Below are 14,080 nucleotides of genomic sequence, written 5' to 3'. Positions count from 1 at the left end.
GATTTTCAATTTTTCATGCTTACCTCACGTACGAGGCCTGTATCTCCATAACAAGCAGTGTGACGACAATGATGTCTGTTAGTTTTGTAGTACAGATTGTGTATCTGCTTTTTTAATTTGGCATCAACAATTGGTTAGTTTCCTTCCAATTAAACTTATAGCAACTTATAGTGACAATTGGCATAACAATCTCTGATGATCCTCGTGCCCTGGGAAATTTGGAAGGAATGCAACGTTAGAGTTTTCCAACGCAAGTTCAAAAGTCTGGACCAACTACTCGGCAAAATCAAGGAGGAAGCGCGATGCTGGATCTTGACGAGAGCAAGGCATCTGGGCTCTATCTTCCAAACGGAGTAATCGCTTCTCGTGAATTTTTCTCTTTGCACAGCTTCAGCTATACTTTTTTTTTTCCTTTTACTTCGGCTTAGACCTTATCGTTCTTTCCTCTATTAATTAATATAAGCCTGGCAATCTCAGCCGAATCTACAGTTTTTTTTAAAAAAAAATCCTGGGCTGGCCAGCTCAACGGCACCTGTGTTTCTAGTACTACACCAGTATTGCTACCGTATTGACCCGACAACTGGAGCAGAACGCTTCAGCGTGTTCCCTTGTTGACGCCGCCGTTTCTCTGACGTGAACGTGAATATTTTTCTCTGCGTGCAATGGTCAAGAAACAAAAAAGAGAGAGGAGGACGTAAAATAAAAGTCGGAACAGTCAATGAGTTGTTTCCGCTGCCTGCCTCCCCTACATCTCCGGAGCAGCTGATGCTGTCTCTGTGACACCTGACCTGGGAAAGCGATTTTGACGTGGCACGTGGGTAGGGCACGGCTAAGTAGGGATGGATCTGTCTAAAAATCCGAATTATCCGTATTCGTATCCGTCTAAAACGTTGATATGGATATCCGTATTCGATTTTAATATGAATGTCAAATGGATATATCCGAATTCGATTTTAATATTTTTCTCTATCGGATTAAAGATTCGTATTCGACAAAAATGTGAAATATCCGATACTATCCGTATCCGTGAAGAGTAAAGTACCCCATGAAATCATCTAAAACTTATTTCTATGACTAATTACTAATGATAAATGATGTTAACTTTAATGTTACTAATAAAGTAATTGTGTACACCATTTCAAGTATTAAAAGGTTATCTATTTGACAAATGACTAATTATGTTAGTCTAATATTACTAGTGATATATAGTGAATAATGATAATGTTTAATTAATTTTAATGTGGCTAATCATATTAATTTTAAATACATTATCCTATTTTATTTCATGAATAAATTATATTTATATGTATTATTGTACTTATTTTTTTATTAAATAATTTATATACTTATGGAATTATTTATTTAAATGATATTCATTTGATATATATTTAATTATTGAAATGTTTATTAATAAATATATTACTTTCAATAAGCTATCTATTGCGTGCTATCCTCATAATTTACTCCTACTTGTAGCATGATTTTTTTTATCTACTATGAAACCATCGATAAAACAAATTGATACTCGATACGACGCTATGTTTCAACTTCCAAGTCAAGTAAGTATCTGAATGCGAATCCAGATTCAAACTATTCATTTATATTCGTATCCAATATGATTCATATTCGAATTCAAATTCGAATTAAAACATGGTAAATAGTGCTATCCGAATTTGATTCCATGTGTATTCGATCCGAATCCGTCCCTACGGCTAACCACTGGCCACCACAGCTTTGGTTAAGGGGATGTTTGGATACGAGGTGTTAAACTTTAGCAGGGGCATCGGATGTTCGGATACTAATTAGGAGAACTAAACATGAGCTAATTACAAAAATAATTACATAGATGGAGTCTAATTCGCGAGACGAATCTATTAAGACTAATTAAGTCATCATTAGCGAATGGTTACTATGGCACCACATTGTCAAATTATGGACTAATTAGGCTTAATAGATTCATCTCACGAATTAGACTCCATCTATGCAATTAGTTTTGTAATTAGACTATATTTAATACTTCTAATTAGTATCTAAACATTTAATGTGACAGGTGGTAAAGTTTAGCAGGGTATCAAACACCCCATTGGTCCGATTTCCTCTTGCCGTAACAGTGACCGCGGAACGGGAGCACGGACGCACCCACCTGGCCAACCCCCCGCTGCTACAGTGCTCGTCCGGTCGTCCCTGCGCCCAAGCTGCAGCGCCAGAAGGAATTGAAATCGCCTCGTGACGCACTGCACGTCGTCTGCACCGGCCCGGCTCAGGAATCCGAAGGCGCCGCGGCCCCTCCCCGTCTGGTTTGTCCCCCTCCCTCGACCGAGGCCATTCATCCATGCACGCGGGGGTTCAGGCTACTCACATGCGCCGCCCGCCGGACCGGACCCACTGCTAGCAAGGCCTCTGCTCGCTGCCCGTGCCCGCTGCCCGTGCCAGGAGGCCTCGGGACGCGACCCCCCGGGCCGGGCCGGCGCAGAGAATCCCAGGCTCGCGTCGCCTCGGCCAGCTGCGCTCTGGGCCCGGCGGCCGTTTCCGTCGCTTCCACCTGTGTGTGTAACGGCCGCGTACAGTGCGACAGGCTCGGTACTCGCCTACTCTCTCCCCTGCTCAACACTGCCACGCGGGCCTCCGCGCGACCCGGGCCCGCGTGGCATTGACCCTGGAGCGCGCCGTCCGAGCAGGCGGCCCGGGTGGAGGCGCGGCGCCTCTGCCCCCGACAGAATGGCATGGTGGCTCGCGTGCCGACCGCTGCAGCGGCGGGCGGGCAGCGTACGAGTAGACCTGTAGACTAGCGTAGCGTAGGGCGTTGCTGCTGCCTGCTGCGGACCTGCCTGCCGCTACGCAGGCCTTCCCGCCGCGCCGACGACGCGCATGATGCCCGCCATCATGGCACGGGCACGGGGGGGGTCCCTGTGGCCTGCGCTGCGTTTACGCGCGCTGCCAGGGGTCTAGACGCAAAGCCGCCATCGCTGCCACAACGTCTAGAAGCCGGCTGCCGGTGGAGCCCCGGGGCTCCCCGCTTCCCCCGGGCACGCCACGTGCAACGGCCGTATCGGTGGGCCCCACCCGCACCGGGTCAAACCTGGAGATCTTTTTTTTTAAAAAAAGGGGGACGAGAATAGTAACTACGGTGGGGATGCTACGCTTGGTGCTGTTTTACTCGTAGACCCCTGAGGAATGTGCGATTTGGCAGGAGACGTCCTGTACGTGTGCATGTTGTCCTAACATCACCGTACGTCCACGGACGGCTTCAAGGCCATTCGTGTTGCTGTGGCTCACGCTTCACGCTCCGGGCGTGCATCCGGGCAGAGTCGGGGGGGATCAGCAGATACGATGAAGAAATCAATCCACCCTGTCACGAGGAACACGGCAGATTTTTTTGCGATGCACTCCTATAATCTCGACGATGGACAGAGATATCTCATTTTTCCGATGCATATCAGCATATCCCACCCCTTTTGCCATTCCAAGGAACTGCCGGTGCGTGTGTTCGAGCCAAGCAAAAGCAGGTGGCGCGGGGCACGCCATGGCATCCTTGCTAAAAGAAAAACAAAAGGCTAGCGCGTGCATGCACAATGGCAATGTCTTCTTTTTTCGCACACCAAGCGTGCCTTGCTTTTTATTTCTTCTCTGGTTCCAAAAGAATGCCCCTTTGCACCGTCATTCCCCCAACTTTGAATCTTGCAAATCCGTTCTCCATGCGCACCGTCAGGCACCTCCTTACGCGATTACTGTTGAGGGGACAGAGCTCGATGGCATATAGCATATTTTTAAAAGCAATTGCTAGACTAGAATTGTCTGGGCATTTAGCAGGAAGCATCATTTCGTTGCCGAATTTCCAAATGCCGGTCTCCTCTTTTACACTCCCCCGTGATTTTCTTCGAGAATCACACACCGCCATTTCTTAGCTTCACTTTATGCGCTGCTACTTGCACTTGCCAAAAAAAAGAACGATGAATTTGTTCCTCATGTATCACGCTAGAGCATGAACATAGCATTAATCTTTGTCGGTCCTTGAAGAAAAAATTAACCATCCTCGCCCTGGCTAAAAAAGCAATGCGTTGTAACCTCGCAGGACGCTCGTAGTCATTCATAAAAAAACTACGCAGATATCATTATGCACAAATATCATTAGTAAATTTTCTAGAACGTTTCAAATTTGCATAAAATCTAAGTCAGCCAGCGATCAAACTTGTAGATTTGTTAAGACCTTCCGTCCTAATCCGGGATCCTGTTCGGCAGGCGTCAGCCGCCGAAAAGGAACTCTAATTCCGCCGAACCCCAGGGGCTGAAACGTAAACGAACCGGAAGCAATAAAGATAGCCCTCACCGAATTTCCGGAGGACACTTCCCCACCTCGTCCCCCACCTTCCTCCTTTTTCTTCTTCGCCCACCACCAGCTCCCTCCTCCCCTTACTTTAAAGTTACTCCCCACTTACCACCCACTCGTCCTCCCTCCTCCGCTCCGTCCCGTCCCGTCCCGTCCAATCCATCCCCCACCTCCCCTCCGCGACGCCACTCCCCAAAAAATTCCCCTCGCCTCGGATTCCCACGCGGCCCTCCCCGCCCCCGCGTCGCCGGCGCCCGCCGACGCGCCCGAGGTACGTACGCACTAAGCGCGGGCGGAGGGATCTCCGGCGGAAGCCGCGGCATCCGCTTGGTTCCCCCCTTGCTTCGTTTGGATTGTTTTCGGAAGGGGGGTGTTCTAGGGTTTCTGACGGGAATGCAGGTTCCGTTTCAGGCTTCGGAAGCGGCGGGGGGAAGGAGGAGGAGGAGGATCCTAGACGGAGCCCCGGAGGAGAGGAGGAGGATCCGGTGCCCGCCGCCGCCCATGTCGGGCCACCTCGATCGCCTCGCGCGGCCATGTGAGTTCGAGATTTCTCCCCTGCCGGCTCGCCCTTCTACCCCCGCCCCCTCGATTTCTCTCCGGGATTCGCGGCGGGTTAGCTGGTGGGGTTAGGATTCGGTCGCCCGCGTAGGGCTAGCGTAGTCTGCGGCGTTCATACGGTTTTACCCCTCGATTGTTTTCTCAATCCGGTTAGCTGTTTTGAGGCGTCGGCGAGCTCGCTGGGTTTGTGCTGGTCCTTTTCTGCGGCTTTCACGCGGCGCGTTTGTCTGGCCATCGGAATGTCTGGTGGTTCAGCAACCGGCGAGATTTGTGCGGTTTGACTTGTTCAATACTGCGTGTTTCGGTCTATTGGGAGGTTCTATTGCCTGGATGGGTGCGAAGCTTCCTACGAAGGAGCGGCTAGGCTAAATCTGATTTGGGAATAAACTTCCGGGGTTTGTCTGTTCGAGATTTGTCCCTAGACCCTAGGCAAGTAATCAACCAGAGGTCTCAAACCGATTTTCACATGAGACAGCACTTTGTTGTCTTGACCTGTTCAATGTCGGCAGGCTCTAAACCAGTGCAAAATTGAACGCCTCAAATTTCAACGCACGAATACGATTGCTGCTGAAACTTCCATAAAATTTATAAAAAAAAGTTTGGCAGGTCTGAATTTTTCTGTTAACATTGAGGTTGTAAACACAGAATCACCTTGTTTGGAACCTTAGCTGGATCATTGTTGCGTATAAAACTGTTTCCAAAAATTACTTTGTCAGCAAATTGTCATGGCCTGTCACTGCTCCTGCTAGCATGATGATCTTTAGGTGAACCGGAAGTTATGTTTTGGTGCCTTGAGCTGCATTTTTTTTCCTGTTGAAGTAACTTAGTGCTGTAATCTCGGATGAGTTGACTTGGGAGGACTTTCCAGCAAAATAATGTGAATTTTGCAATTCAGTTTCACCAGCAGCAGCTCATTTAGTTATCATTGCAATGTTTCAGGTTTTGAAGGGTGCTCAAGTCATGATGAACGTAGAGACCATAAGTCGGACTTTGAAATCTCCGAAGATGAAAAGAAGACCAGAATGGGCTCTTTGAAGAAGAAAGCAATAGATGCATCAACAAAGATTAGGCATTCCTTAAAGAAGAACAGGAGGAAGAGTGGCAGTCGGGTTCTCTCTGTGTCTATTGAAGATGTGCGTGATCTAGAGGAGCTGCGAGCTGTTGAGGCATTTAGGCAGGCGCTACTTTTGGATGAGCTGTTGCCTGCAAGGCATGATGACTATCATATGATGCTAAGGTATATCCTATAGATTATGATGTGTCCCTTTTTTCCCGTAGCACAAGTCCACAGCTCCAACATAACTAAATCTGGTTTGTATAGATTTCTGAAAGCAAGGAAAATGGATATCGAAAAAGCAAAGCAAATGTGGACAGATATGCTTCAGTGGCGGAAGGAGTATGGCACTGATACAATTGTTGATGTAAGTTGACTGAGCACAAGCATAAAACAGTTTTAATTTTGTTTGTCCATATAACATTTGTATGACTTTGTCTTCAAAACAATAACCTGGAATTATACTTGTTTCATAGGATTTTGAGTACAGTGAGTTGGACGCTGTTTTGCAATATTACCCTCATGGTTATCATGGAGTTGACAAAGAGGGAAGGCCAGTTTATATCGAAAGGCTTGGTAAGGTTGACCCAAGCAAGCTTATGAATGTCACAACGATGGATCGATATGTAAAATACCACGTGAAAGAGTTTGAGAGGAGCTTCTCGATCAAATTCCCAGCTTGCTCTCTTGCTGCAAAAAGGCACATTGATTCCAGCACAACAATTCTGGATGTTCAGGGTGTGGTATGTCACTGAAGATTTAGTCTTCCATGATGCCTCTCTTTCTGCAACTTGATGGTTTATGAGAGCTAATTTGTCACCTATGCTTTCTAGGGGTTGAAAAATTTCAGCAAAACTGCACGAGAATTAATTCAGCGGCTGCAGAAAATTGACAATGATAACTACCCAGAGGTATGAGCTTCAATTCCTTCTGCACTCTTTGTTGCTCATTTTTCTTTCTTGGAATCTATAGGGTTAATCTGTTGCATCTTCCATTCTCCAGACTCTATATCAAATGTTTATCGTCAATGCTGGTCCTGGCTTTCGGCTGCTATGGAGCACTGTGAAGAGCTTCCTAGATCCCAAAACTACCGCCAAGATACACGTGAGTTTCCACTGAAGCACAGACTACAGAACTATTTTTTTTCTTGATAATGTTGTGTAATTTCTAACATATTCTTATGTTTCTTAAGGTTCTTGGAAACAAATACCAACCTAAACTGCTTGAAATAATTGACGCTAGGTAAGTGGGGTTCAATGGACTCCTTTCAGGGAACTTGCTTTCTTAATTGCTTGCATGTAATCATTATTTTCAATTTGTAAAAATTGCTCAGTGAATTGCCGGAATTTCTTGGGGGCACTTGTACATGTCCTGAATACGGAGGCTGCCTTAAGGGTGAAAAAGGACCATGGAAGGACCCAAACATACTGAAGGCATGTATTGTTTAAGCCTGTTATTGATCCTCCAGTCAGTTCTTTGCTAACAACTTTCTAACATGGTCATTTTTTTTTACCCTATGTACTGATACCAGCTAGTCCAAAGTGGTGAGGTCCAGTGTGCTCGACAAATTGTGACTATTTCCAATGGCGAGGAAAAATTTATTTCTTATGCCAAGCCCAAGCACCACAATGTATGTCCCAGAATCAATCTCCATTGCTTGCATTTCCAATGTCATCTGTACCAGAAATTCGGTACTTCGCTGCTTCATTAGAATTAATATTTGCTTTAATGTGGAATGGCAGACGCGAGGGAGCGACACATCAACTGCCGAGTCTGGCTCAGAAGCTGATGATGTTACCTCCCCCAAAGCTCTCAGAAGTTACATATCACATCCTAAGTTGACCCCAGTTCGTGAGGAGGTTAGCATTTGATCTATATTGTCTGCAATTGTATTAGTAGATTCTGGTGCATAGAGCTGCAGCCTAAAACCCAGTATCCTAGTGGAATTAAAGTTGCCTTTCTCTCTTCAGGTCAAAGTGGTCAGGGCTACTAGCTTTTCTACTCGTCTCCCTGAATATGATGTGCCTGTTGTTGACAAGGCTGTGGATGCCACATGGAAGAGAGAGCAACCTCGAAAGACGCCTTTACCACCCAAAGGTTTGTTCCTGTTAATATTGTCTGTTCATGTAAAAGATTTCCCTGTTTTTTTGCTTGTACCTGACATTTGCATTTTATCATTTGATGCAGACTCTTCTCTGAAAACGGCAACCAGGCCATCTGACAGCTCTTTGGATAAGATCGTAGCGACTCTTATGGCTTGTCTTATGGCTATTGTAATGTTGGTTCGATCAGTCAAAGATCTTGCTACAAAGAGATTGCCATATAAAACCGAGTCAGAAGAAAGCTACTCTACACTGTATCCAGACTCCACGAAAGAGGAGTTCCGACCTCCTTCTCCAACTCCTGGGTTTGCTGAAGCCGACCTATTTGCCGCAGTCTTGCAAAGGCTGGGAGAACTTGAAGAGAAGGTTCAGATGCTTCAAGAGAAGCCTTCTGAAATGCCTTGTGAAAAAGAAGAGTTGCTTAACGCTGCTGTCCGCCGTGTGGATGCATTGGAAGCCGAACTAATTGTAACAAAGAAGGTAATTTCGAACTGAACAGTTGTACGTTTGTACATGATGTTGCTTGTGACTCTTTTAGGTAGATCATGCAAAAGTTCACCCATCACTCATTATATGTATTCGCAAAATTTCTGTAGGCTTTGCACGAGGCTCTTATCAGGCAAGAGGAGCTGCTTGCCTACATCGACAGTAAGGAGGTTGCCAAGGCTCAGGTTTGTAAATCATCTTGTGATGTTATGATCCTAGGCCGCTATGCCATGCACCTTCATCAGCCTCTAATGCCTAGCTTTCCTATGTTGCAGAGGAAGAAGAAAACAATGTTTTGCTACTAGGACCTGGAGAGACCCTTTGTGCGGTTTCTGCCTTCCGAGATGAGATGCCAAAGATGGCATCGGAGATGTAACAGGCGGTGGGTGCGTTTTCTTGACATGTGAATCAACAGGCTTCCGTTGTAAATCGAGAAAATTCTGACAGAAATAAAAGGAGTTTTGTTTCCATCTTGACTTCTACCTTTTTCAATTCATGGTTGTCTCCTCTTCCACTTGAGACTTGTGCATACAGATTAGTTGTGTTTCGCATTTGATTTGTTGCGTTGCAGCAATAATTGGTTGGTTGGTTGGTTAGCCGTTGATAATATGGGTGGGTGGACGGTTAGCTGATGGAGTACGCGTACATCTTCCAGCAGCAGCAAAGACTTGGCTATCCATGCCATTGATTGATCTGACTCATACGATCTCGTTGAATCCCTTTTGGTGAATTATTGATCCGACCATACGCCGCAGAACTTAATCGTTGAGGGCTAGAGGCAGATAGTTTAAGAGAGAATGCTCAACGATTTACGCATTTCTTTTGTACGCTGCCGGCACAGTTTTGGGATTCAGAGACAACTCCTTTTTCTTTTGTATATTTTTCACTGTAGTTATCTTCATTCTACTTTCGTATTAGTACGAGGGAACGCAGACAGACACAAGCAACAAAGCCACACAGGCACGAGCACAACGAGACACGGGAGTTGCTCGCGGCGATCCACTCTCCCAGGGTCACTGGATCATCCTCAGCTCCTTCGCTCCGCGTCACCAGCGGAACGGGTTCTGCTGTTGGAGGCAAAACTTTAATGAAATCAGTATATGGACACCATGAAGGAACACGCCAGCTGAGGCTGCTGCAGATGACAGGCACTGAGACTGGACGAGCAGTAAGAGTGATCACACATACCATTCCTCGCTTCTTCTTCTTCTTCTCGATGTAAGCCAGGACCTCCTCCTGCTGGCCAACCGACGTCTCCAGAAGCTGCAGCCACCACCAGCCATTGTTACACAAATCTGCTCAGCCACACCAATGCATGTCTCGATCAGTTACCTTCTTGGTGTTCTCGAGCTCGGTCTCGAGGGCCTCGACGCGGGAGACGGCGGCCTTGAGCATCTCCTCCTGCTCCGGCGGCATCTCGGGCGGCCTGGCCGCCAGCGCGGCCACCTTCCCCTCCAGGTCGTCGAGCCGCTTGACCAGCGCCTGGTACTGCGCCGCCGACACCACGACGGCGTCCGGGCCGGCCAGCTGCTGCTGCTGCAGCTGCATCTGCCGCGTCTTCTTGGCCATGGCCTCCATGGTCGCGATGCCCATGGCCGCGTCCATGGCCCGCTTCGGCGCGATCTTGCCCACCCGGAACATGGCCACCACCCCCATCACCAGCGCCATGAACCCCGACACAACCTGCCGGTCGCCCGGGTCCCCCTGCTTGTACGCGTCCGGCAGCTGCGCGTACATGTCTGCCATGCCACCAATCACACGCCCACACGGTAATAAGCTCCATGTCCTCGCAAAAAACTTTGGGGGTGGAAGAAGGAAGATGCGAGGTGACCTCGCGCGATCTGGAGCTTCTCCTCGCTGACCTCGCCGCTCCAGTCGACGCCGTGGAAGAGGTTGTGGTCGAAACCCTCCTTGCCGGAAGGAGCCTGCAGGCAAATCCAGAGCCAGCGTCAGTGCGCATTTACACTGGGGGAATGGAAGACGGTTAAGCTAACCACTGTAGCAAAATCCCACAAATGCTAGTGTTCTAAGTTGCAGAAGAAGGGCATGTCAGCAGGTGAACTGAACAATGAGATACCGGATTCTCCGCGGTTTTCATCTCGTGGAGTGGGGACATCTGCGGGTGCTCAATCTTGTCGCGCGACACCTTGGGGGAATCGGCGGATGCGCGGCGCATGGATTCTTGCTTCTGCAAATGGAAGCGGTGCCGATGAGCAATCCTGAAGCATTGTTCAGAACCTGCAGTATAAACTTGCGTATGACAAACCGACGGCACCTTGGGAACGGACACTATCTCGTCCTCGGTGATCAGCTTCTCGTCAGCCTCGCGAGGGTCCGCGCTGTTCATCCCACATCGACCCATGCCGCACTGGACCATCTGAAGAACCAATGACAGCAGTATAACGAACAAGAAATGTTCAGACTACTCCTGCTCTGTTAAGGCAGTTTCAGAACTGCCCAGTACATGAATCATGATTATGCTATGATTCAAAGACAAGTGATCTTTAATCTGTATCTTAATCAAAGAGAGTAGCTCGGAACCTTGAGGATTTCAGGGTCCTTCCATGGCCCTTTGTCAGAGCGCATGCAGCCGCCTTCGCAGTTGCAAGTGCCGCCGAGAAACTCAGGCAATTCGCTGTGCATAAGAATTAAGCGCACCAGTGAGCATATTGTGATCATTATGCTAAACTGCTAGAAGCAATGGTTTGAAAATATGGAGAAATTTGGGGAGGGACTCTGTTCAGCTGACCTGGCATCGATCACTTCCAGCAGCTTGCTCTGATACTTGTTGCCGAGGACCTGTTTCAGAGCAGGGACACAAAAAGTAAGCGCATGTGGTCGCATTGCAGCTCTGATCAAACGGAAACAAGGTGTTTGCAGAGGTGATAAGTTACATGGATCTTGGCTGTGGTCTTAGGATCAAGGAAGGACTTGACGGTGTTCCAGAGGAGCCTGAACCCTTGCCCAGCATTGATGATGAACATCCGGCACAGCGTCTGCGCACCGAAATGAAATTACGGACAAATTATACCAAGGAAGTAACTTACTAATAGCAAAATGATGCAATTGCTTCAAACTTTGCGATCACTAGGTGTGTAATTGTATCAATGCCTACGCCTACCTCAGGGTAGTTGTCTCCATCGATCTTCTGGAGGCGGCCGATGAGGTCCCTTGCAGCCTTGTTGAAGTTCTTGTACCCCTGCACTCACACACATGCCATGTGATGAAAACTGAGGCAGACACCATGAAACGGACAGGAAGCAGACAGCGGCGGCGGCGGAGACGGACCACGCCGGAGACGTCGAGGATGGTGGTGCTCTGGTCGATGTGCTTCTTGGCGGCGATGGAGCACGCGGGGAACTTGACGGCGAAGGCGCGCTCGAACTCCCTGACGTGGTACTGGACGTACCGGTCCATGCTGGTGACCTGCAGGAGCTTGGTGGTGTCGATCTGACCCAGCTTCTCCATGTACACCGGCCGTCCGTCCTTGTCGACGCCGTGGTGCCCCTGCGGGTAGTGCTCCAGCACCTGGTCCATCTCCTCGAACACGAAGTCCTCCATGATGGTGTCGGAGCCGAACTCCTTGCGCCACTGGAGCATGTCCGACCACATCTGCTTCGACTTGTCGATGTCGAACTTGCGGGCGCGGAGGAACCGGAGCATCATGTGGTAGTCGTCGTGGCGAGCCGGGAGGAGCTCCTCCAGCACCAGCGTCTGCCGGAACGCGTCCACCTGCTTCATGTCCTCCGCGTCGCGCACGTCCTCGATCGACACCGACATCACCTTGCTGCTCCGCCGCCCCATCGACTTGCGGCTCAGCGAGCTCCGGAGGAGCTTCGACGACGCGCTCATCGCGCGGTGCCGCAGCGACGGCGTGCGAGCCGCCGCCGCGCCCTCGCCGCCGTCTGGCGCGGCAGCGCTGCTGCTGGCCACCGTGGGCGTCACGGCTGCGGAGGACATGGATATGATCTGTGGGGGGTGTCCTCGCGCGTTGTTGTCCTGCGGCAGCAGCGGCGGCGGCTGCTACGAACGGGCCGAGCGCCCCTGCAGCTAGCACCGGCCTGGGCAATTGATGATCAATGGTGAGATCAAGATTGTGCCACAAATTTTTCTCTTTTTTTTTCACATAGGGAACCTCCAGATTAAAACATTCAGCAGATCAATCGATCGGTTTTAATTGGCGTTTGTGAATCCATTTTACAGAGAGACGAAGCAAGAAATCGAAGCGAGAAGTTTCTTGAATAATTGCATAATCCAATGGCCAAGAACAGCGGATTGATCATCAATATTCTAAACAATATAATGCATGTATGCACATGATGGAAGGATCAAGAAGTTATTATCGAACGGAAGAACCCCTTGCAACCCCAGCGCATGCATGAGCGATTTGATAAAAGTTTGTTTACCTCGGAGACGGCGGCCTCGGGAGATTGCGGAGGGCGGAGAGAAGGCGGGGGGAGGAGGGAGGATGAAGAAAGGTGGTGATTGCAAGCTGCTCGGTCCACGCATGCATGGCGGGCCTGCCTGCCTGTCTCTCGCTCCCCGTCGTCGTCCCCACTATTTCTGGCAAAACGGTAGCTGCGCTGTTCCAATTCTGTTCAGTAACATACTGCTGCAGCTGCTGTATAACAACATCATCTCATAACTTTGCAAGCGATTTTTTCATCGATCTACGACATTTATCCACAAACATGAATTTGAATTGTATTTGTCCTCGAATACAAATACAAGAGATTATATAAAATTCCGATGAACTGCGATTGAATTCTACCCGAAATACAAAAAGGCAAAAGATTGTGTTCAGTTCCAGCTCTGACGGCCCATAGATAATTAAGCCCAGTCCAGTTCCAGCTCTGACGGCCCAGGAAAAGGAAAAAACAGACCATGTGGAGCCCGTCTTCCAGCCGCAATCTTCCTCCCCTCCTCTCCCACTGCCATGCGGGCCCCACTAGACCCGCCCCTTTCTTCCCCCACTCCCATCTTGGAGAAGAAGAAGGCCGCACTCGCCGCCCCCATCAAAATCGTCACACGAGCCCGAAGAGATCCCCAAACCCTACCACACGCAGGCACGCTCTCGCGCGCACCCGGGATCCTCGAATCGAGGAGGAGGAGGTTGAAGAAGGAGATTCGAGGATGTTCCGCAACCAGTACGACACCGACGTGACGACATGGAGCCCCCAGGGGCGGCTCTTCCAGGTGGAGTACGCCATGGAGGCCGTCAAGCAGGGCTCCGCCTGCGTGGGGCTCCGATCCCGCACCCACGCCGTCCTCGCCGCCGCCAACAAGCCCGCCTCCGAGCTCTCCTCCTACCAGCGCAAGGTCTTCCGCGTCGCCGAGCACGCCGGGGTCGCGCTGGCGGGGCTCACCGCCGACGGCCGCGTCCTCTCGCGGTTCCTGCGTAACGAGTGCATCAACCACTCCTTCGTCTACGAGGCGCCGCTCCCCGTCTCCAGGCTCGCGCTCAGGCTCGCCGACAAGGCGCAGGTCCGTTCGTCTCGATGCGCATCTCGACCCCTCAGATGCGTGCTGCGGAAGGGGTTTGTTCAAAAAGAG

The 14,080-nt window shown here is 49.5% G+C and overlaps 3 protein-coding genes across 4 annotated transcripts in view; 2 read left to right on the top strand and 1 right to left on the bottom strand.

Moving 5' to 3' along the window:
* Positions 1 to 4,396: 4,396 nt before the first annotated feature.
* On the top strand, positions 4,397 to 9,019 carry LOC101773137 (phosphatidylinositol/phosphatidylcholine transfer protein SFH6). Of its 2 annotated transcripts, none has more exons than XM_012842920.3 (15): positions 4,397 to 4,598; positions 4,739 to 4,862; positions 5,825 to 6,122; positions 6,207 to 6,306; positions 6,416 to 6,682; positions 6,773 to 6,850; positions 6,942 to 7,043; positions 7,132 to 7,181; positions 7,273 to 7,372; positions 7,471 to 7,569; positions 7,682 to 7,798; positions 7,910 to 8,036; positions 8,127 to 8,521; positions 8,638 to 8,712; positions 8,803 to 9,019. In XM_012842920.3, the coding sequence occupies exons 2-15, from the start codon at positions 4,829 to 4,831 to the stop codon at positions 8,830 to 8,832; spliced, it is 1,872 nt and encodes a 623-aa protein (XP_012698374.1). In that variant the 5' UTR covers positions 4,397 to 4,598; positions 4,739 to 4,828; the 3' UTR covers positions 8,833 to 9,019. The 2 variants fall into 2 exon arrangements, with proteins under 2 accessions (XP_012698374.1, XP_012698373.1); XM_012842919.3 differs by having other exon boundaries at positions 4,727 to 4,862.
* A 319-nt stretch (positions 9,020 to 9,338) lies between these two features.
* LOC101772727 (phosphatidylinositol/phosphatidylcholine transfer protein SFH12) lies at positions 9,339 to 12,406 on the bottom strand. Its single transcript, XM_004951922.3, has 11 exons — positions 11,816 to 12,406; positions 11,649 to 11,726; positions 11,422 to 11,523; positions 11,277 to 11,326; positions 11,069 to 11,162; positions 10,803 to 10,904; positions 10,605 to 10,715; positions 10,359 to 10,452; positions 9,860 to 10,266; positions 9,716 to 9,790; positions 9,339 to 9,594 (listed from the first exon to the last, which is right to left on the bottom strand). Exons 1-11 carry the CDS (start codon positions 12,377 to 12,379, stop codon positions 9,574 to 9,576), a joined length of 1,698 nt encoding a protein of 565 aa, XP_004951979.2. The 5' UTR covers positions 12,380 to 12,406; the 3' UTR covers positions 9,339 to 9,573.
* Positions 12,407 to 13,502: 1,096 nt separating this feature from the next.
* Positions 13,503 to 14,080, top strand: part of LOC101772320 (proteasome subunit alpha type-1) — a 4,094-nt gene continuing 3,516 nt past the window's right edge. Inside the window, exon 1 of the mRNA XM_004951921.2 lies at positions 13,503 to 14,011. Coding sequence (XP_004951978.1) covers positions 13,661 to 14,011 — 351 coding nt within the window. The 5' untranslated portion in view covers positions 13,503 to 13,660. The remainder of the gene's footprint in view (positions 14,012 to 14,080) is intronic.

This window comes from Setaria italica, chromosome I, assembly GCF_000263155.2.
Source record: "Setaria italica strain Yugu1 chromosome I, Setaria_italica_v2.0, whole genome shotgun sequence".
Classification (NCBI taxonomy): Eukaryota; Viridiplantae; Streptophyta; class Magnoliopsida; order Poales; family Poaceae; genus Setaria; species Setaria italica.
This window is presented reverse-complemented; position numbering and strand designations above follow the sequence as displayed.